This window comes from Phocoena sinus, chromosome 10, assembly GCF_008692025.1.
Source record: "Phocoena sinus isolate mPhoSin1 chromosome 10, mPhoSin1.pri, whole genome shotgun sequence".
Taxonomy (NCBI): Eukaryota; Metazoa; Chordata; class Mammalia; order Artiodactyla; family Phocoenidae; genus Phocoena; species Phocoena sinus.
This window is the reverse complement of record NC_045772.1, coordinates 7,333,900-7,356,426: the sequence shown is the minus strand read 5'-3', so window position 1 is coordinate 7,356,426 and position 22,527 is coordinate 7,333,900. Positions and strand designations below refer to the sequence as shown.

The window sequence follows — 22,527 nt, the reverse complement described above, 5'->3', positions numbered from 1 at the left end:
CTTTTGGAGCATCAGTGTTAGGGCACTGCTGCAGGTGCTAGGGGATCACAGTCACACAAGTTCCTAACGAGGGCGATAATCAGAAAACAACCTCAGATATTAGCTAAGGACAAGTTAAAAAACAGAATGTTAGGGCTTCCCTGGTGGCGCAGTGGTTGAGAGTCCGCCTGCCAATGCAGGGGACACGGGTTCGTGCCCCGGTCCGGGAAGATCCCACATGCCGCGGAGCGGCTGGGCCCGTGAGCCATAGCCGCTGAGCCTGCGCGTCCAGAGCCTGTGCTCCGCAGCGGGAGAGGCCACAAAAGTGAGAGGCCCGCATACCGCAAAAAAAACCAAAAAAACAAAAAAAACCCAGAATGTTACAGTGCTAGGGGTAAAGGAAACATGAGATGTAGCTAGGAAAGGCCCTTAAAAAGTGGTACTTGAATTAAGACTAGCATGAGGAGAAAGCCACTAGTGCAGTAAAGGAATACCAAGTACAAAGAATCTGAGAAACAGATTTGAAGTGTTCAAGAAACCAAATATGAAACACTGAGCAAAGATAGAACATGGCAGAGGGGCAGACACAAGACACACAGCAGAGCCATTAGGAACAGGGAAAGGAGCCATGGAGTTTTTTCGGGTATCACAAATCGATGCCCTGTCCTTTGAAGGCTTACGATGAAGCTGTGGGAACTGAGTTAACACTCCAGGTGGACCCTAGAGATGAAGATCCCAGGAGCCCTGCCCCACCCCATTTCTCAGGGTTCTGGTGGGTATGCCCTAGTTTCCATCTAAGTGGAGGTTGGATTACCTTTTTTATTTTCTTCTGGCCATGCCCCATGGCTTGTGGGATCCTAGTTCCCTGACCAGGGATCGAACCTGGGCCGTTGGCAGTGAAAGCTCAGAGTCCTAACCACTGGACCACCAGGGAATTCCTGAGGTTGGATTACTTGATCTCCCTCCACCCCCAAATTACTTCAGTCTTTTAGAGTATGACTGTAAAGATACATATACAACAAAAGAACATACGTACTACCTCAGACTCCACCATCCACAGATAGATAGAAAACTGCTTGGGGTGGGAGTTGGGGCGGGGTATATAAACACTGGAGTGAGCTGGGGGAGATGATGAACTCAGTAGGTACAGAACAGGCCTTAGCATGACAGGGTGATTTTAGGTTCCCTAGGAACCCACTGCTGGAGTGGTCACACTGGCCCAAGCTGGCCAAGAGTAAACTAAATGTAATCCATTCTCATCAATATGACCATTATGGTATCCAGTTGTTTGTACTTTGGAAGAAAATTTCTCAAGGTAGAGGAGGTGTCAGGCTCTCATGGTACTTAAGATAGAGAGTAATGCGGCAGGCGAGGTGGCAGCAGCTTCAGTCAGCAATACCGGCTCCCCCGCTCTCTAGCACCTGTGGAAGACTGCTAGGAGCCCTAGTCCTGCAACAGTGATTCTCAACCAGGGGTGACTGCCACCAGGGAACAGCTGGCAATGTCTGGGGAGACGGGGAAGATTGCTAGTGACATCTAGTGGGTAAAGGCCAGGGAGGCTGTTAAACATTCTACAACATACAGGGCAGCTGAGGTTGAGAAATACTGCTCTAGAGTGACAGCAACACCTCAATGACTGAACAAGACATTTTGAACTACCAGAAATCATCTGGTGGAGGTCATGGCTTTTCCACACCTTCTTGGTGAAAAGTTCAAGAGACTAGTAACCATTCTAACGCTTCATTCAAGTATCAGCTGGACTCCTAACAAGAATCACACCTTCTTTAAACTGGAGTACGAATATATGTGTTCTTTATTAGGGTGCTCACAAGAATGACACATTAGCACTGTCCTTCTGATGTGACAGAGAATACATACATCTGACCCACATCATGGCAGGAAATAGGCAAGGGGTAAGGGCTCTCAGAGCTGGTACCAAGTGTCTACTGAAGAAATCTCCATTCACCAAAGCAAGGATGTTCCCTTGAATTCCATCATCTTTGCTGTAGCTTCCAGTTCTCCATGACTCGCCCAGAATCCTCCATTCCAGAACCTCTTGCCACACCTTCAAGACCTAGGTCAACTGTCCCATGTCTCACTCACCAAGGTGCCTCTGGAATTTTGCAGCGTATCTCTTTGGTATGTTGCTGCCCTGCCACCCTCAGAGGCATAGGTGGGAGTTGGGGGGAAATATATTACCAAAAGCAAACAGCAGGGGTACATCAGAAACTGACTCTTGGGACATACACCCAACAACCTCACAGAAACATGCTTCCTCCCCAAATGATACATAATGTCCTAGAGAGCAAAGGAAACCCCTTGATTATTCAAACACAATCCTGTATGCTGGGCACAAGGGATACAAAGTGGACAGTGTTTACTTCCATCATGCCCTGCACAGTAGGAAGGTGGCACCTGAAGGCTGGAACCAAATCTCTACCTTGGCTCTTCCCTGCCTTTGAATGGTATCAACCACCCTGCTTCCACCTGTTCTGGGCATGCATTTTCCAAAAGGGAGGATAAGATGGCAGAGAGAGAGTGGAAGTGGAGATTACAGGAGAGGCTGGGGAGGAGATGACAACCTAAAAACAAGACAAAAACAATACAAAAATACAAAAACCAAATTGAGCTCTAAAATATTTTATAACAATAGAAGGTAGCTGGAAATACTATATGCTAACAGACAAATGATACATAACCCCTGGGGTAGGAGTCAGCAGCAGGGAGTGTGGCAAAGGCCACCTGTTTAGACTAAGAGCCTTTCAATGGACTGTTGGATGGATTGGATCTGCTGCTTCAGTTGTGAGCCTTCTTTGATGGTGACAGAACAGGCGATGACAGGTCTGGAGACCCCACAGGCTCGCCCCAGGGCCTGCTTGGAGCGCACAAACACATAGGGCACATTCTTGTCCTCACACAGCAGTGGGAGGTGCAGGATGATCTCCAGGGGCTCGGCGTCTGCAGCCATCACTATGAACTCAGAGATGCCTCTGTTGAGGGTTTTGGTGGCTGTAGAGAGAGCATGAGGCCAATAGGTGATGTGGGGTTGGGGCAGGGAAGCCACAACAAAGCAATTTCCAAGGAAAAGAAACAGGTGCAAGAAAACTGGGCAAAACGTCCAGGACTAAGCAATTCTGTGCCCCATAATGGGCTTGGGAAGTGATAGGGAGCTAAGCACCAATTACTCATCCCCAATGCCTTTCTCAAACCCTACATCAAACCCATCAATTCTGTCCAAACACATCATAAATCAGAGCCCTTCTTTCCTGTCCTCTGCTACCACACTCATCCAAGTCACCACCACCCCTTGCCTGGTTGACTCGAACAGCTTTCACACAACCTCTACCAGCACGAAGCAGTGCAATGCAGCATTTCTCAAACTCTGTGATCAAGGATCAGGGTTTTACCATCCCAATCTGCCACGATCTATACTTCTGGAAAGCTCATACCACATGCAACTCACCGAGCAAGTTCAATGCACCACTGCATTGTTCACATGCTTATTCCTGATTGCTTATCTCTGTGACCCAGTGCTAGCCCACGGACCACACTCTGCTGCTCTTAGGTCCTCATGTTGGGCCTAATCAAGAGCATCCAGCCCTCTTTCCATACTGGAAATCTAGTCCAGAGACCCCATACAGGGACAGTGCCTTTAGCACTCTTCCTGGAGCACTCTCTGGTTGGTTGCCTTACCCTCATTGGCTCCTTTTCGAAGCTGCTTGTAGTTACATGACTGCTGAACGAGGTCCAATAGTTTCTTGGTGAGGTGGGCATCTGCAAGAGGGTAGGCCTTCGGATTTACATCAGCCTCAGTCTATGGTGGGGGGGAGAATCAAAGCATGAGTCAAACTGAACTAGAAGTTGTTCCAGACAAGTCACAAAATACTTCAATCAACAATTGAGAGAGACAATGGTCAGCTTCCCTGCTCCCCCCCCTCCAAACACACACATTTAATAATTGACACTGGCCTGCCCACTCTCAACTTAGAAAAATGAAAATATTAGGCTCAAGAAAAAAAAAATTAGTAATTACATAATCCAATAATGTATACTAAAGCTTATGTATTTTTGCCTCTTTAGCCTAATGCTTGCTAATATTATTGCAAATGGATTATTACAGGCTTCCATGGCTCAGTACCCATTTCAGTCACATGGGGTAATCTCTAAATTTGGATTTCCATATTCCACCCTGAATTTACTAAATCTAAACTAAGGTATAATTTATAGAAACCTAGCACAAAGTTCCCTCTATTCCCTTCAATATTTGAATCTTCTGTTTTCAGTAAGAATCCCGGTTTCCAAAACATCAAAATATTTTCTCATTTATTCTACCGTACAATACATATAAAATTGTTTCAGAATTGCTATACCAATACTGCCTCCACCAACTATAAGGTCAACATCTCTTTTTATTCTTAGAATATATCTGACTAAAGCCGTCCAGAGTATTATATTCAAAAGTTACTCAAATGATTTTTTTCCTGTGGTTATCAATTTGATATACAATTAGGGCTCCTTCGTATTTAGTTTGCTTTTTAAAAAAATTCTTAAAAATATATAAAACATCTACATGGTTCCAAAGTCAGTGTTTTGAAAACTGGTAAAGGTAAACTGTAGAGCATTTATCCTGCCTTTCCTATACAGACTGTATTACTAGGTAACCAAATAGCAAGGATAAGTTTCTCCTGTATTCCACCTAATAAAGAAAGAATGATACAATTAAATAGCACCATCTTGCAACCCATACTAATTTAATCCAAATTAATGGATCCAGACATTGATTTTAATAGCTACCAACATCACAAAAAATACCATGTGACCACTGCCCCTCTTAACAAAACATCTGTGATCAAGCTGTCTTGGGGTGGGGGGGGCGTAGGCGGAGAGCTAAGAAAAAATCTGATCCAGCCTTTGATTCTTTTTTTTTGGCCGCACCCCAGGGCATTCGGGATCTTAGTTCCCCGACCAGGGATTGAACCCACGCCCCCAGCAGTGGAAGCTGTGGAGTCTTAACTACTGGATCACCAGGGAAGTCCCAGCCTTTGATTCTAATACTAGATATTTGATAGTAAGGAATTATTAAATTTTGGGGTATTGTAGTGGCATTGCAGTTGTTGAAAATCCTTATTTTATAGTCATATACTGTAATACCTATGGATAAAATGCTACCTCGGGCTTCCCTGGTGGCATAGTGGTTGAGAGTCCGCCTGCCGATGCAGGGGACACGGGTTCGTGCCCCGGTCCGGGAGGATCCCACATGCCGCAGAGCAGCTGGGCCCGTGAGCCATGGCCGCTGAGCCTGAGCGTCCGGAGCCTGTGCTCCGCAACGGGAGAGGCCACAGCAGTGAGAGGCCCGCGTACCAAAAAAAAAAAAAAAAAAAATCCTACCTCAATGGATCCGTTTCAAAATAACACACGTAGGGAACAAATTGGGTGGTGCCAAGCCTATTCCATTCCTTCTACCCCATCTTCACCTCTCAACTTTAACCATTTTTATTAATTTCTCATTTGTTTTCCCTGTGATTCTTTTCACAAATATATATTTTATTATAGACATAACCCGGGTGCAGCCCACGTTACCATTCCTGAGCACTGAGCAGTTCGCCCGCAGCGCTGCCGTCTAACCTGGGTTTGGAGGCTGCTGATTATACATGTGGGCGGTGCCGCGGCGGCACAGCGGTTCTAGGTGGTGACCCATGGGTGATGGCCCAGTGGGAACACTCACCATTGAGTCCGCCTCGGCGGTCTCCTGCCTGATGCCGCAAGGACAAAGAAATGACCCACCCCCTGAGGAGCAGGAAGTGACGTCAGGGGAAGTGGCGTCAATAACCTGATTGCACCAAGATGCCTGTTCCCTAATACCAACACATCGCACTGGGTGAATTTGTCATGGTCCCAGGGTGGTGAGGAATTAGGCAAGGGCTGGAGGAGACCTCTAATTATTTGCTCTCTTCATACATTCTAGAATCAGCTTTTTCAAGGTGTACAAAAAAAGCCTGTTGGGACTGATTTGTAGATTTGAAGTAATCCCAATTAGGATAAGACACCTTTAGGATACAGAATCTGTCAACCCATTCAAACACATGTATCTACCTTTAGTGCTTTTAAATAAAGCTTTGTAATTTATCCAAAAGTTTTAATATACTTTAGACTTACTCTTAAGATATTTCAGCTTAAGAAAATTCACTCTATTCCGTAGTATACGAAGAATTTCTTCTGTTATAAATAAAATTGATGTTGAATTCTGTCATGTTTTTTGTACTGAGTTGGATGAATTAGACCTTTCTTCTTAAAGTTTTTCTAATGTTAAACCACTTTTACACTCCCGAGATAAAACCAATTTTAATATTTTCTTATGATGGTTGCGCAATTCTGTAAATATAAGAAAACCCACTGAGTTATACACTTTTTTTCTACTACCACCTTGTTTTGGTTTTGTTTTTTAAAATTAATGTATAATTGACCACAATATTGTGTTAGTTCCAGGTGCAAAACACAACACCGTTATTTGATATTTCTATACATTACAAAATGATCACCATTGAGTTACACACTTTTAGAGTGGAACTTTATGGTATGCAAATTATCTCAATAAAGCTATTTTTTTAAGTAGGTGTAAAGTTTTTTCATGTCAAAGAACTTTAGTTTTTCTTATTGAGTTATAATTAACATACGGTACATTAACTTAGTTTCTTTATTATTATTCAGCCGTCCTATTTCTACTTGAATTGGTTTTGATTCTATTTTTTCGGGTATTTGTTCATTTCATCTAAATTTCTACATTTATAGATTTCACATTGTTCATAATATCCTTTCTTTTAATGTTTGCAAATTATATCTCCTTCAAGTTTGTTACTCCTTGTTTATAACTTTTTGCTTATTTTCTTGATTAATCTCACCAGAAGGGACTTTTCACGTTATTTCTCCCTCACTAAGCATTTTAGGTTCCAGTGCTTCATTTGTACCCTACATACTCTCAATATGTGGTATTTTCATTACTGTTCAGTTGTTTTCAAATTTCCCTTACATATTTTCCATTTGACCCACGAGTTCTTTATACCTTCTTTCTAAACACTTTGTTTCTGATTTCTAAGTCATTTGTATTTTGGTTGGGAGACCATGGTCTACATTATTATCATCTTTTAAGATTTGTTTAACTTGCTTTATGACCCAGTAGGTGGCCAATTTTCATTAATGTTCTCTGCTTGAGAAGTGTCTTCTATAACTGATAGGTAAAAGTATTCACTGGTTTCACTACGACCACTAGGTCAAGTTTATTCATAGTGCTGTTCTAATCTTCTATTTCCACACTGATGTTTTGGCTTCACAATCAATTAAATGCTATATAATTGCATATTTGTCTATTTCTTCTTGTAATTATGTCATTTTCATTTTACTTGTACCTTATTTTTTAGCCACTATCTTTACTGATTTTTTTTCCCGTTCTTTTTACTTCAACCTGTCTTTTAACTGAAGCACTTAATCCATTCCTATATTTAAGTACTGATATATTGGGTCCAAATCTCCCTTCTTTTGTGCCTTCTATTTGTCCCACCTGTTCCGTTTCCTTTTCTCTCTTTCCTTCCTTTGAGTTTTTTCTCCCCACTATTTTCCCCTCTAGTGGTTTGGAGTTATTTATCTATATTCTTTTGGTGGCTATCTGAGAAATCACAACTTATGTCTGTCAAAATCTAATGCTCAATAATATCACCCTCCTCTTAAACAATAAAGGTTCCAGCAACACTTTTATTCCTATCACTCCTCATAAATATATTTTTAAAATGCCAGATATTTTTATTGCAGTTTCCAATAGCCCATCTCTGGAAATTAGGATTCTCAACTCTTAATAAACATAAAATGCACAAAAGGGGAGACTTCAGGAGATCCAACACGATCAAAGAAGATACACTTTATTGGTTTAATAAAAGTCAACAACAACAAAAATTCCACTTAACTTTAAAACCAAACCACCTTATAAATAGCAACTGAAATTTGCTTAGTGCGTATTTATTCACCTTTTAATTTTTCCAAGGGCTAACTGAATGAATGAAATCTTACTGCTAGGCAACTGTAACCCGCAGCTTGATGCGTTTGATTTCCCCATACACCAGACAGCCGAAACCTGCAAGGTTTTGATTTAACAACAAATAGTGCATGCTCACTCTCTCCATACCAAGCGTTAGGTCTACTAAATGCATTTAAACTGAGATCAACCGATTCCAAAACTTTTCACGGCACTGCGAAAGATGAGCACTGGTTTAGAAGCTTTAAGTTCTAGGCTCAGCCACGTACTAGCTTCAAAATGGGGGCGGGGCGGGCAGTAGGGGAGATACCGCTGGGATCCAAAATCCGTTAAAAGGATTAAACCTCATTACGGAAATCAGTATTTTGTAAACTCTTCCCTCCTTACTAAGTGCCAACCAAAACTAGCTACCAGGCCACAAGATCTGACTAAAAAGTTGGAGACCACCAAGAGTTTTAGAGGAGCCGCACGTGGTGCTACCAGCGCTTCAGATTTCAGAGGTTACCGCCTCGCAGGAAGAGTCTTTCCTGCATTCCAGGCTGGGGTTCACTCCACGTTCCCCACAGCCCCCAAACGCCAAAGGCCACTTTAATCCCTGGCCCATGTAACTCGCGGCAGACACTAGGCACGCAGACCCACGGAGAGCTCCCTCTCTTGAACATCAGCAATGGAGAAAGCAGGGTAGGGGAGGGCTGATCCAAATCCAGGGTTCCACCCCATATTCTAGCGATCCCCCCAAAAGAAAAAGAAAACCGATGGAGCCAAGTTTCTCCATCCAGCCAGCTTTCAACTCTCTCCTACGTGGGTTTGTCTCTTTCTCCCAGGTTGGGCCATGCCCCCTCTGCTCACCGGAGGCTTTCGGCCAGGAGCACAAACTGCGGAAAGAAGCCCCAGCACAGCACCTGAGACCCTGAGTCCTCTAGACTTCTAACCTCGGGCCGGGAGGGAAGACAGTGCTTGGCGCTACACGGCCGCCCGGGCCGGGCGGACGAGACGGCGCACGTTCTAAGCCCCCGACAAGCTAGTGAGAGAACGGAACCCCGTCTCCCACTTCCCAGCCCTTCAGCCACGAGCACGCACTCACCATGGCTCCGGTTCCGTGGTACCGTCACTCTTCAAGGAGCACAGGCGACGTCAGAGCTGCAGCCCTCAGGGTTGAGGCAAGTCGCACGGTAGAAGTGGAAATGGCAGCGTGCGGCAGGAAGCGGAAGTGGCGTCACCAAGAGGCGGGCGGGTCACGCCCCTTAAAGGCACCAGCGGGGAATGACGCCAGTTTTGGGCGAGGGACCGTATTTTGCTGTTTTTACTGTTATTCTACCATAAATTATTGGCCGAAACAGTGAGTTAAACATTCAAAAAATAACACACCAAAACAAAGATTTTCAAGGGTGTCGTCATTCCATTGCTAGTTTGTCTTTTAGCACATTTTTGTGCTTTTAAAATCATCTTTTTTACTCTACCCTGGTAAAGGAATGGTATGGAGATAATGATAGGTAATCCTAAATGTTCTCCTTCACATTCAGATGCCTTTGTTAAATTTTCTGGTGGGGGTGGAGTCCACCAGAAATGGAATCCATTGAGTAGGGAATTCAAGAAGAACAGCAGGTTTGAGGATGGGGGCTGAGTTTGTCAGGTTGAGTTTGGAAATGTCTAGGACACCCAATTCCTTCTGGCTTAGCATGGTGCTTTTTTCCCAATGCTGCTCCAAATCTCCATTTTTTAAGGCTACACTCATGCCTCACCACCTCCAAGAGGTCCTCCTGGATTCTTATGGCCCTTACTCATCTCTCTTCGCATGATGCCAGGCATATCTTGGGACCATTTTGTTGTTGTTGCTGCTGTTTTGGGCACGCCGCTCAGCTTGCAAGATCTTAGTTCCCCAACCAGGGATTGCCTTGGCAGTGAAAGCGCAGAGTCCTAAGCACTGGACTGCCTGGGAATTCCCTCTTGGGACCATTTGGATCTAACCAAAAGTAGACCGTAGTGGGCCAGTTCCAGTTATTTCCTTTGGAAACCTAGAAGTAGAGACGTAGCAGGACCCTTAGGAATCACGCAGCGCAACCCCTTCATTCTACAGATACTGAGGCCCAGAGTGGGGAAGCTCCTTGTCCACAGTCACAGAATGAGGCAGTGGCAGAGCCAGAACTGGACCCTGGGAATTTTGGCTATCGGCTTGGGTTACTTCCACCACATCTGGTTGCTATGCTTGAAAACCCAGCCAGATGGGTTTGAAGTGGCTCCAGGACTGAACATTTATTACATGAAAAATCCCCCCATCAGACTTCATCCATGCATATCTATGACTTGTCAAAAAATAAATTTTGTCTCCAAATTAAGAAATTCCCACTGATGGCTCCTGTTTAAGAGTAGAACCTGAGGGGACTTCCCTGGTCGTCCAGTGGCTAAGACTCCACACTCGCAATGCAGGGGGCCTGGGTTCGAACCCTAGTCAGGGAACTAGATCCCACCTGCTGCAACTAAGAGTTCGCATGCCACAACTAAAAAAAGATCCCACATTCCGCGTGCAGCAACTAAGCTGCAACTACAGTCCTGCATGCCACAACGAAGATCCTGCATGCCACAACTAAGACCTGGCACAGCCAAATACATAAATAACTAAATAGATATTTTTTTAAAAAGAGTAGAACCTGTGATTTGGACACTGCTCCTCATCTTTCTCAGATCCTGTTTCATATTTCCTTTTTTTTTTTTTGCGGTACACGGGCCTCTCACTGTTGTGGCCTCTCTCGTTGCGGAGCACAGGCTCCGGACGCGCAGGCTCAGCGGCCATGGCTCACGGGCCCAGCCGCTCCGCGGCATGTGGGACCTTCCCGGACCAGGGCACGAACCCGCGTCCCCTGCATCAGCAGGCGGACTCTCAACCACTGCGCCACCAGGGAAGCCCCATACTTCCATATTAATTGGACCTATCAGCTACCACTGTGGGAGAATGAAACCTTATTATTCCAGTTTACAGTCATAGATGTGTCATTATCATTTGCTTTTTTGATATCCTTTATAATAATGTCTGGTTGTTATTTGGCCTACCTGGCATCTTGGACCATTATATCCCAGATCTCCTAGTAATGACTGATAGGGGCTTGATGTTTTTATGACCACGAGTAATGAGACTGTATACTCTACCTAATTAATTGTTTCCCAACTATATAATAACTCAGTTTCCATGTTCTCACAGAACTAGCCCACCCTCTTGTATCTTGCTATTTCACTTGCTAGTTAGTTGATAAATGTTAACATAGGCTCAGAATCAATTTGTCTTAGAAATTTGTCTTTTACCACAGTTCTGTGCTTAAAATGCTAAATCCGTGCCGTGGCTTACTAGGCCTCTCCCCACCAGTACCCCCCTCCTCATCCGCATGTTACAGCCCCACCCACCTTCTTTTTCTACCCTGAGCTCACCCCAATCTCCCCAAGCCCATCCATCACTCTCTTTGGAGTGATGTGATGTGCTCCACTGTTCTGCTTAGTATTTGTCACCTCTTCAGTGAAGCCTCCCTGATCATCCAGACCAGGTAATTACCCCTGGTGGATGCACCCACAAGCCCCCTGTACTTGCCCTTTGTAGCCTTCATCAACTCTGTCTTTATTCAGTGTTTGCCTTTCCAACCATACTGAGAGCTTTATGAGAGCAGGGCTGGTAGATGCCTTGGACACTTTGGATATCTATCTTTTGGCACTGTGCCTGATCCAAAGGAAGTTCTTTTTCACTTAGGGATCTTTGGTGGGAAGCAAGCAAAAAGGAATCTGGGAAAAGACTCTGCAGTGGAGCCTGGAGGCTCAAGGGGAGCTGGTTGTGCGAGCAGGACCAGACATAAAATCTTACGACAGTGTCCTAAATTTAGCTAAAGACCACCAGGCACACACCTCTACAGTGTTATTACTCATTGCAACAAGGGAGAACACATACCATGGGGAACTGTGGCATTTCTCAGTAAGAGGGTGTTTGGATTTACTATGGGATTTGACCTTGTGTCAAATGATTTCGGGAGGGTTCAAGGAAATGGGGTTTGCTCTGGATTAGACGCTATTAGAAAGTGTGAGTAATTGTATGATTGGGCATCCTAGTAAATCTTATCTACAAGGTGGAAGGAATGAAGTGAGGCTAAAGCTATAATTGGTGACAAAATAGATATTAGCCAGGATGGTAAGGTGTTTGGTTATTTTTGTGGTTTTGACAATGTTCATGCTTTTGTCTGTGTTCAGACATGACTAAAGAGTGGTCTTGTTTTTGTCTTGATTATCACAGTTAGAGTGGTTTTGTCTGATGCTGACACTCTATGAAGTATTTTATGTTCAACAGGAGAACACCAAGGCTCAGCTATGAGTGTCAGGCCAGCTCCTAGCAACATCAGGCCTAACTGATAGAGCTGGGCCAGTTTCTAGCTGCCATGGGCTGCTTTTCTTTTTTTTTTTTTTTACCAACTTCCTATCCCTACCTTGATAGTTAGAGCCCTGGAAGAGAGGGCCCAATTGGCCAAACTTAGGTCACACCTCCACTCCTTGGCTGTCCTGGGCCTGTGAAAGAGTATCAGGTATAAGCTGGGGTAACATTTAACCAAGATACATTGTGTGGTATATTGAGTTCTTTTTTTAAAAAATTTATTTATTTTATTTATTTATTTTTGGCTGCACTGGGTCTTTGTTGCTGCGCATGGGCTTTCTCTAGTTGTGGTGAGCGGGGGCTACTGTTCATTGCAGTGGGCATGCTTCTCCCTGCGGTGGTTTCTCTTGTTGCAGAGCACGGGCTCTAGGCACACAGGCTTCAGTAGTTGTGGCATGTGGGCTCAGTAGTTGTGGCTCGCAGGCTTAGTTGCTCCGTGGCATGTGGATCTTCCGAGACCAGGGCTCAAACCTGTGTACCCTGCACTGGCAGGCAGATTCTTAACCACTATACCACCAGGGAAGTCCCTGGGTTCTTAAAGTAGAGAAATACGTCCCAACTGGTTGGTAAATAGGTGATACCCTTCTACTGGGACCCCAGGGGCCACTTACAACCCAGGTATTAAAGGGTTAAGGCGTGGCCCATTCTGATTGGCTGATGACCCTGCCTGCTCTGTAATTCAATATTTTGAATATAACCTTTGGGTGAAAGTCTCCAGGGTAGCATTTATACTCCTACAAACAGTGATCTTGAGATGGGAAAGTAATCCCCTAACAAAAAAATCAGGATATGTTGGGTGGTTAAACAAGAACACACATTCAATACAGTGTTCATTAAATGTTTGATATTGGATAGCCTGATGGACAAATGGATGCAAGTATCAAATAGGAAGAAAGAAATCAAGCAGACTGCAGTTTCCATCCCTCCATCATACACAGGGGAACTTAATCTCTCCATTCCAGAGGTCAGGATATTTAAAACAAGTTCTTCCTCTTAATTCCTTTTGGGCAGTTCCCTGATGTTGCCCTCACTTGTACTGAGGGCATGTTATCCAGCCCTGATGCCAGGTGCAGCAGCTGGAGCTGAGGCTGCAGCATCAGAAGCCTTTGTGAGGTGGCCTTAGCTACGGGGGTGCTATGAGGCAGGGGCTACCCCGCCCTGAAGTGGCTGGGTCAGCCATACCAGTCCTGCCCTACAACTCCTGAACACCACCGGCTGACCTAAGCTGTGTCACGTTGCTGCCCCTCCTGGGCGCCTGTGCCATGGTGGGGCCATTCCAGGGCCCTGAGTGGGAGCCAGTGCGGGGCCTGCTCTCCGAGAATCACAGCTGCAGGGACCCTCGGTGCTGCGGCAACCTGCTTGTCCTCTGCCTCTTTCTGATCTGACAGGTCCAGAACTACTGACACCAGACCACCAGGACCCACTCCAGCATGAGGAAGGTCATCAAGGTGAGGGGATCCTACACACCTCCTTCCCTCAACACCGTGATTGTCTCAGTCATCTGTTACAAGGACCCTGTCCTATGCCCTGTGTATCAGAGATGAACTCAGACTGGTCAGGAAGAGCATTATCTTGCCCCAAACCCAGCGGTCACCCTGGACTTCTCTCTCCGTCACTCCTCAGGATCAATCCACCTGCAAGTCCTATGGGCTCTACTTGCAACCCATATCTCAAATCTGATCACTTCTTCTTTTTTTTTTTTTTAATTTATTTATTTACTTTGGCTGTGTTGGGTCTTTATTTCTGTGCGAGGGCTTTCTCTAGTTGTGGCAAGCAGGGGCCACTCTTCATCGTGGTGCGCGGGCCTCTCACTATCGTGGCCTCTCTTGTTGTGGAGCACAGGCTCCAGACGCGCTGGCTCAGTAGTTGTGGCTCACAGGCCCAGTTGCTCCGCGGCATGTGGGATCCTCCCAGACCAGGGCTCGAACCCGTGTCCCCTGCATTAGCAGGCAGATTCTCAACCACTGCGCCACCAGGGAAGCCCCGAATCTGATCACTTCTTAAAACTTCACTTCACCCTCCTGGGCAAAGCCACCCTCAGGGCTCACCTGGACTGTAGGTACTGCCTTCTGCCTGGTTCCTGCTTTCTCTCTCACCCAACCATCGTCAGTGCTCCACGCAGCCAACAGAATGAATTTCTTCTTTCTCTTTTTAAAAATGTTAACCCAGACTTCCCTGGTGGCGCAGTGGTTAAGAATCCGCCTGCCAACGCAGGGGACACGGGTTTGAGCCCTGGTCTGGGAAGATCCCACATGCCGTGGAGCAACTAAACCTATGCACCACAACTACTGAGGCTGCACTCTAGAGCCCGCGAGCCACAACTACTGAGCCCGCGTGCTGCAACCACTGAAGCCTGCGCGCCTAGAGCCTGTGCTCCACAACAACAGAAGCCACAACAATGAGAAGCCCACGCACTGCTACAAAGAGTAGCCCCCACTCAATGCAGCTAGAGAAAGCCTGCATGCAGCAACGAAGACCCAATGCAGCCAAAAATAAATAAATAAATAAATTTATATTAAAAAATGTTAAGCCAAGGGAATATACATATACAAATTATAAGTGTATAGATCAATGAATTTTTGCAAACTGAACACATCCAGGTGCAGCACTTGATTAAGAAACAGACCACTGGACTTCCCTGGTGGTGCAGTGGTTAAGAATCTGCCTGCCAAGGCAGAGGACATGGGTTTGAGCCCTGGTCCAGGAAGATCCCACATGCCGCAGAGCAACTAAGCCCGTGCGCCACAACTACTGAGCCTGTGCTCTAGAGCCCGTGAGCCACAACTACTGAGCCCACGTGCCACAACTACTGAAGCCCGCGCGCCTAGATCCTCTGCTCCACAGCAAGAGAAGCCACTGCAATGAAGAGTAGCCCCCGCTTGCCGCAACTAGAGAAAGCGTGCGCACAGCAACAAAGACCCAACACAGCCAAAAATAAATAAATAAAAATTTTTTTAAAGAAAGAAACAGACCACTACCAGCGGCCCAGAAGGTTGCAGACACAACCGTGCTGATTTCTAATAGCATAGACTAGTTTTGTCTGTATGGAATCATACAGTAAGTATTTTTTTGCACCTGGCTTAAGCCTAACATTATGCTCATGAGCAAGAACCAACTTTAAAAAATACAGATCACAGGACTTTGCCACTCAAGACTCTGCAATGGCTCTGATGGATACACTTCCAGTCAAACTCAGAATAAAATCCAACTCCTAACCACAACTCCAAGGCTCAGAATAATCTGCCCTGCATTCCTCTCTGACCTCATCTCCTAGCGCTGTCTTCATCACTCACTCATTCCATTCTGGCCACACAGGCCTCCTAGCTGTTCCTATACAAATGACCCAGTTCCATCCTCAGGGCCTTTGCACTTAATGTCTCCTCTGCCTACAATGCTCTTTCCTCAGATGTCACTTGGTTTGTCCCTTGCTTCATTCAGGTCTCCATTCAAATGTTACCTCCTCTGAGAGGCCTTCTCTGACCAATATGTCTAAAGGAGCTAACCCCATTCCCACTCTGCTTTTATTTCCATTAGAACACTTTTCAAGGGGACTTCCCTGGCAGTCCAGTGATTAAGACTCCACGCTTCCACTGCAGGGGGCACGGGTTTGATCCCTGGTCTGAGAACTGAGATCCCTCATGCCATGCAGCGTGGCCAAAAAAAAAAACAAACCAACAAAACACTTTTCAATGCCTAACATTATGTTGTATACTTAGTTATTGTGTCTTCCATGTCTAAAAGACAGCTCCCAACAAAGACGTTTTCTGTCTTGTTCATGCTGGTACGGCCAGCACCTAGAACAGTGCCTGGCCTGGAGTAAACTCTTTATCTTTTTTCCTTGAATGAATACTGTTTTCCCTAAGAGAACTGACTCCCCATTCCTGAGCCCCAGCATCCTCATCTGGATAATGGGGATTACAATCCTGATCTGAGGATTAGATGAGATAATGTGAATGCAAAATTTTGCTTCTCTGTTCTCACCTACAGGTGCCATCGCAGAAGAGGGCAGTGCCCTCCATGAGACATGACACTTGTTTTGGGCCGACCCCTGAATTCTCCTTCAGTCCTGGCAAGTTCAGGGGCCTGGATGCCCAACAATGGGCCCAAAATAAGAGAGGGGAATACTGGAGGAGCCACCAGGATTCATGGACCCAACATCTGCTTTCTTGTCAGCACCCAGGTCAAGGTTTACCTTGGGATGCCTATACACCTTTGGAACACATCTTTTGCACCACCTCCTTTTCAAGCACCTGTATGCTAGCTCAGGACAGTTCTTGGGAAGCGTGGCAGGTACCCAGGTGTCGTAGTGATGACCAGACTCACCTGATTTGCAAGCCACTTCCCCCTGCTCTGGACATGTGCCAAAGGATGGAGCAGCTGTTGGTCCACTCCCCAGAAGAACCGGTACCACTGGAGCATATTGTCGACATGAGATGCCACCCCACCTCCATGGCCTCTCGCCCAAACCTCCCATCAGCCCAGAGGTTGCAGTTCTGTTCCAGAGAGTTCCTACCTGTTCCTTCCAACCAACAAGTGGGAATGCCCATCTGGAAGTCCTGGCGTTGCCCACGAGAGGCCTGGGCACCAGGGAGGGAAAACTGGACACTAGGCAGAGAGGATAGTAGAGAGACCCAGGCTCCAGGGTGGGTGAACCAGAGAGAGAGAAGAGGAGAGGATGCTTGGGAAATTCAGGCATCTGGAAGGCAACTCCCAATAAACTTTGGGATGGAGGACAAGGCAGAGCCTAAGGTCCTGGAGTTGGGGAGACAGAGACTAGTAATAAGTAAAGCTGTTGGAGAGATCTTGACACCATGGTGGGAGAATCAAGACCAGGTGAGAGTTGAGAATAGAGCTGAAAGTCAGAAACTACGGAAGAGAACTCGGAGGGATGCTGGAGGTGAGAATCTTCCTGAAACCCAGGCACGAAGAGGAGAGAAACAGAAACAGTTAAGATGTAAAATTGATGCAGAGACCCAAACGCTAATGTGGGAGACCCAGGATAGGAGTAGGAATAAGGATGCTATAGAGACCCAGTCTTTTGAGAAGAATAAGAAAGAAGCCAGAGGAGAGGATGAAGGAGAGACCCAGGCCCAAGGGTTGAGGAAGCAGGGCCAGACTGGAATTGAGAATGGTGGGGAGACCCAGCTGTCAGGGTGGGGAAAACAAGACCAGATTAAAGGTGATAATAATATAGAAATTCAGGCAGAAAAGAGGAGAAGAAAGGGCCAGTTTGGAGGTGAGAATGCTGTGCAGATTCAGATATCTGGGAGGGAAAACTTGGGGGAAGTGAAAAAAGAGGATGGCCTAGAGACCCAAGCCCTGGGGTGGGGAAAACAGGAATGCATTCAAAGTGAGAATGTTACAGAGATCCAGACACCAGGGTGGGAGATGCAGGATCAAAACGGAAGTGAGAAAGCCGGGAAGGTCCAAGTATTTAGGGTAGAGATCCAGAAACAACTAAGACATGAACTTCAAGTGGGGTGGGGAAATCAAGGCCTGAAAATAGGTGAGGATTCTTGGGAAAGCCAGATATCTAGAAGGAAGAACCTCAGGGAGATAAGAGAGGAGGATTGGGTGGTGATCCAGGCACGATTCTGGGGAGACCAGAAACCAGTAGCAAGTGAAATTGGCAGAGAATTCAAGATACCATGTTGGGGGAATCAGGACCAGATTGGAGGTGAACATAGAGCAGAAATTCAGGCACTGGAGAAGAGAGACCAGAGAAAGAACGGAGATGAAGATGGTGCAAATATCCTGGCACCCGAGGCAGAGAACCAGAGACAATTAAGAGGTGTACCTCATGTAGAGACCCATCTACCAGGAAGGAGGAATCAGGAGCAGTTTGTTGATGAGAATAGTACAGACATCCAGGCAACAGGGAAGAGAAACCTGAGAGGCGTTATAGGTGAACATGGTAAAGAGACTCAGGAACTTGGGGAAGAAAACCAGCATCAGTTAAACAGTGAAATTAGTGGAAGGATTCTCATACTGAAGTGGAAAAATCAGGAACACATTAGAGGCAAGGATGGTGCAAATGCCCAGGCATCTGAGGCAGAGAATTGGGGAGAATTAGCAAGTAAAATTGATGTAGAAACTCATTCAGCAGAATGGAAGAAAGAGGAGCAGATGGGAGGTGAGAATGGTGCAGAATTTCAAATCCAAGAGAAGAGAGAGTTAAGAAGTGAAATCATTGGAGAGATCCAGATACAAGGGCAAGGCAGCCAGAATAAGGGTGAAGATGAGGACGCCGCAGAAATCCAGGATGTAGGGAGCCAGAGAAAGTGCAGAGCTGAGGATGCTGGAAGGCTTCGAGTACTAAGGGGAAGAAACAAGGGCCAAGTCAGAGGAAAGGATGCTGCTAAAGGCAATCTCCGAGTTGAGTGTTCTGGGTGTGAGGGGCCCCCAGCCCTCACTGGCTCTGGATACGGGGCCATGGACCAGGAACAGGCTGTGGCCTCTGCTTCCTGTCCTGAGATGAAGGCTCTCCCCCACCAGAATGAACTCTTCCTGCTTGCCAGTGGGGAGGGAGAGCATTTGGCCAGCCAGAGCACGGCCACTGCCAGGAAGCACAGTGTCATTCCAGCCTCCTGGCAGGCCCAACCTAAACTCCAGAAAAGCCGACAAAGGGACAAAGGAGTGGTTCCAGGGAAGACCTCTGGCCTGACTCGACAGCTCTGGAACCCACAGTCTTTGGCTGCTGCCCCGGGCCTGCCCTCTGCCTGTCCCTCTGTCTCATGTGGCCAAGCCCCCCAAGCTGCCACAGCTCTGGTGGATTTTCCCACTGCCCTCACCATCCTGCCGAAGTGGCCAGTCCTCACGAAGTGCCAGCTACTGCTCCTGGAGTCCCTTATGCAGCAGAAGATTGCACACCTGAAGTGGGGCCTCCTCCAGCAGATCCTAGAATCCTACTTGCACTTTAACTTCTTAGCACCATGCCCACTGCCCCTTGAGGGGGTGAGGCTTCCTGGGTTACACAAGGCCTGTGAGCTGCAGGGGCAGCAGGAAAGGCATTGTGGGGCCCAGGGCCCCAGGCCAGGCCTTAAGTCCCCAGAGAGGTCCCAGAGTGTTCGGCGCCAAGAAAGGAAAAGCTCAAAACCTCCTACGCAGGCCAGAGCTCTGGAGAGGCGTAGACCACACCAGACAGAGCCAATGGGCGTTTCTATCCATCCTGAAAAGCCTAAGAGAGTCAGACCACCAGGGGGCCTCAGAGAACGACAGGATGTCCAGAAAGAGGCTCCTCCCAGGGCCAAGCTCACTGCTCCCAGGAACCCCAGGCCTGCAGCAGAATCTAGTAGCTGGTGTGGCCAAGAAAGCGTCCAAGAACCCTCCAGTGAGAACAGCGGGAGCAGGAAAATGGTCAGGCCAGGGGTCTCCCAGATGGCAGAGAGGGCTCCCGGCAGAGCGAGGATCTCATACTCTGGGGCAGACCACTGGAGGAAGGAGCGCGCATCTCAGGAGGCCCCCAGATTCAAATGTCAGCAGCCCACACACAGGAGAAGAGGAAGCCTGGAGCCGGAGGAAGGCAGAGGGGCTGGGCAGCAGCCTTCCTCCTGTTCCACAGACACCTTCAGCTCCAAAAGGAGTCTGCACTCTGCTGCAGCAAGGCTGAGCATGAGCTTTTTGAAGCGGATTTCCTGGTCCCCACACCGGGCCAAGCCCCAGCACTTAGCCCCCAACGTGAGTGTGAGGGATCCTGATCCTATCCTGCTTCCCGAAGTGGGTGACCCACATGCAAGGGAGGACAGCATCAGAGACCACGCTTCTTTGAAGAGGGACCTTCAGCCACCAGGTCACTGCGGTGCTCGGGTTGCTCTTCCCAAAACAAAAAAACTTGAGGAAATTGAGAACCCACATGGGGCCCCAAGGAATCCACCAGCCCCCCAAAAGTTTGGCCTTATGAAGCGTTTGAGGGGTTTCCTGCTCCAGCATGGCTTTAGGAAGTAGGCAGTGGGTTCAGAATCCTCAAAACACGTCAGAGAAGGCAGGAGAGTGGTCTGCTTACTCCCAAAGGGGATGATAAAATAACCTCTATTAAAATTGGTTATTTGGGCCCTGTGGGGTTCTGATTTCTTTGGTACACGTTTTATAAGCGCCCCCCTTTGGGGGTCTGGGATACTTTGTGGGTGGGATAGAAGCTACTTCTACTCTATAGTTTTGAAGGTTCAGGGAATGTGGGTCAGCCCAATGCCATCTCCTAACACCTCCCCTCTCCAGTTCCTCAGAGGAAGGTTTACTGAAGTTTCTATCATAGTTCAGTCCTGTCCTATTCCAAGCTAATTCTGATTGAGGTCGGATGCTCAAATAGCCTCAGCTGCTTGTGGGAGGGGTGGTGCTCTGCACCGGACACTTATTCAGGTCCTTTCAGTCACAAGGAAGGGAGCTGATCACTGAGTATCTGCCCTGCTGGGATTCTGCTGCCTGTGAACAAATTTCATGGAAAAACCATTTCCACCTCTTCAATTCTCAAGCGCTGGCAACCCTAATACCTTGTTGTTTTCCCTCACCTCACCCTCCAGGACATCCTGGAGCTAATTGTTTTTTTCAATCAAGTCTGAAACTTCTTAGCTAAAAGGCATTATGTCTTGTGATACTTCTGTAGATAGCTTCAGCAGGTTGAAGCAGATTCACAGAACTCAAATTTAATTCAGAAAATTCAATTCAGGTTTTCTCCTCCTCTCTCCTTTATCCTCCCCCACTTCTTTCCTTTCTCCCTTCCTTTCTTCCCTTTCATTTAGCTTTCCTATTTTTAAATTCATTGTCAAACCCATACATGCTCATTAGTTTAGAAAATTCAAAAAAGGGAAAAACAATCCATAATCCCATCACCCAGTTAATGTTTTGATGTTTTTCTTCCTATGTGTTGCCTACCACTACTACGGCAGTTATACTGGGGTTGGCAGGCTCTAAGAAGGCTCCCAATGCTCCCTACCTTCTGGTATTCACACCCTGTGTATTCTCCTCTCCTCGAGTGTGGATTGGATCCAGCGACTCACTTCCAACGAATAGGATACAGCAGAAATGATGGAATGTCACTTCTGAGAACAGGTTACAAAGGCTGTAGCTTCCATCTTGGGTACCTTCTCTCAATTCCCTTGCTTGTTCTCTTGCTTGTTCTCTCAATTCTCTTGCTTGTCCTTCTCTCAATTCTCTTGCTTGCTTCCATTTTTGTGCACTGCCTTATGGAAAGGCACACGTGGCAAGGAACTGAGGCAGCCATTGGATAACAGCCCTCAAGAAAGTGAGGCCCTCAGTCCGGTAGCCTTTGAGGAAATGAATCCTGCCACCAATCATTTGAGTGAACTTGGAAGCAGATCCTTTGGCCCTAGTGAGCCTTGAGATGAGTACAACCTCAGGAGAGACTTTGAGCCAGGGTCACCTTGCTAAGCCATGCCTGGATTCCTGATCCACAGAAACTATGAGATAATAAATGTTTGTTGTTTTAAGCTGCTAAATATTGGGGTGTGTTAGTTTTCTATGGCGACTGTAACAAATTACCACAAACTTGGTGGCTTAAAACAACTGAAATTTATTCTCTCTGTTCTGGAGGCCGAAAGTCTGAATGAAATCAAGATGTCAGCAGGGCTACACTGCTACCAAAGGCTCTAGAGGGCAATCCGTTCCTTGTCTCTTCCAGCTTCTGGTGGCTGCAGGCATTTGTTGGCTTGTGGCACCGTCACTCCAATCTCTGCCTCCATGGTCACAGTGCCTCCTCCTTTACTCTGTGTGTCTCTTCTCAAGACAGTTATCATTGGATTTAGGGCCCACTGGATACTCTGGATGATATCTTCATTTCAAGATCTTTAATTCCAACTGTAAAGATCCTTTGGAAAAAAGGTAATTTACAGGTTGTGGGGATTTCGGATGTTACATTAGTTTGCTCCAGCTGCTATAACAAAATAATACAGCATGGGTGGCTTAAACAACAAAAGTTTATTTTCTCACAGTTCTATAGGCTAGAAGTTCAAGATCAAGGTTTTGGCTAATTTGGTTTCTGGTGAGAGCTCTCTTCCTGGCTTAGAGATGGTCACCTTTTCATTATGTCCTCACATGGCCTTTCCTCAATGCCTATACATAAAGAGAGAGATAGATCTTTCTCTCTTCCTCTTTTTATAAGGCCTCCAAT

General features: G+C 46.6%; 2 protein-coding genes across 4 annotated transcripts; one reads left to right on the top strand and one right to left on the bottom strand.

The window, feature by feature from the left end:
* Nucleotides 1-1,773: 1,773 nt before the first annotated feature.
* SNU13 (small nuclear ribonucleoprotein 13) lies at nt 1,774-19,342 on the bottom strand. 3 transcript variants are annotated; one of them, XM_032646390.1, is made up of 5 exons: nt 19,196-19,342; nt 16,728-16,814; nt 9,087-9,245; nt 3,673-3,793; nt 1,774-2,988 (listed from the first exon to the last, which is right to left on the bottom strand). In XM_032646390.1, exons 3-5 carry the CDS (start codon nt 9,087-9,089, stop codon nt 2,726-2,728), a joined length of 387 nt encoding a protein of 128 aa, XP_032502281.1. In that variant the 5' UTR covers nt 9,090-9,245; nt 16,728-16,814; nt 19,196-19,342; the 3' UTR covers nt 1,774-2,725. The 3 variants fall into 3 exon arrangements, with proteins under 3 accessions (XP_032502281.1, XP_032502280.1, XP_032502282.1); XM_032646389.1 differs by lacking the exons at nt 16,728-16,814; nt 19,196-19,342 and having other exon boundaries at nt 9,087-10,404; XM_032646391.1 differs by lacking the exons at nt 9,087-9,245; nt 16,728-16,814; nt 19,196-19,342 and adding an exon at nt 5,705-5,790.
* LOC116760502 lies at nt 15,326-20,348 on the top strand. Its single transcript, XM_032645424.1, has 2 exons — nt 15,326-20,120; nt 20,331-20,348. Exons 1-2 carry the CDS (start codon nt 16,422-16,424, stop codon nt 20,346-20,348), a joined length of 3,717 nt encoding a protein of 1,238 aa, XP_032501315.1. The 5' UTR covers nt 15,326-16,421.
* Nucleotides 20,349-22,527: the final 2,179 nt, after the last annotated feature.

Coding starts and splice junctions, on each gene's coding strand:
- SNU13 (XM_032646390.1), bottom strand. Junction 2,989..3,672: donor TCGAAAAGGAGCCAATGAGG/GTAAGGCAACCA, acceptor CTCTCTCTACAG/CCACCAAAACCCTCAACAGA.
- LOC116760502 (XM_032645424.1), top strand. CDS start 16,422: ATGAGACATGACACTTGTTTTGGGCCGACCCCTGAATTCTCCTTCAGT.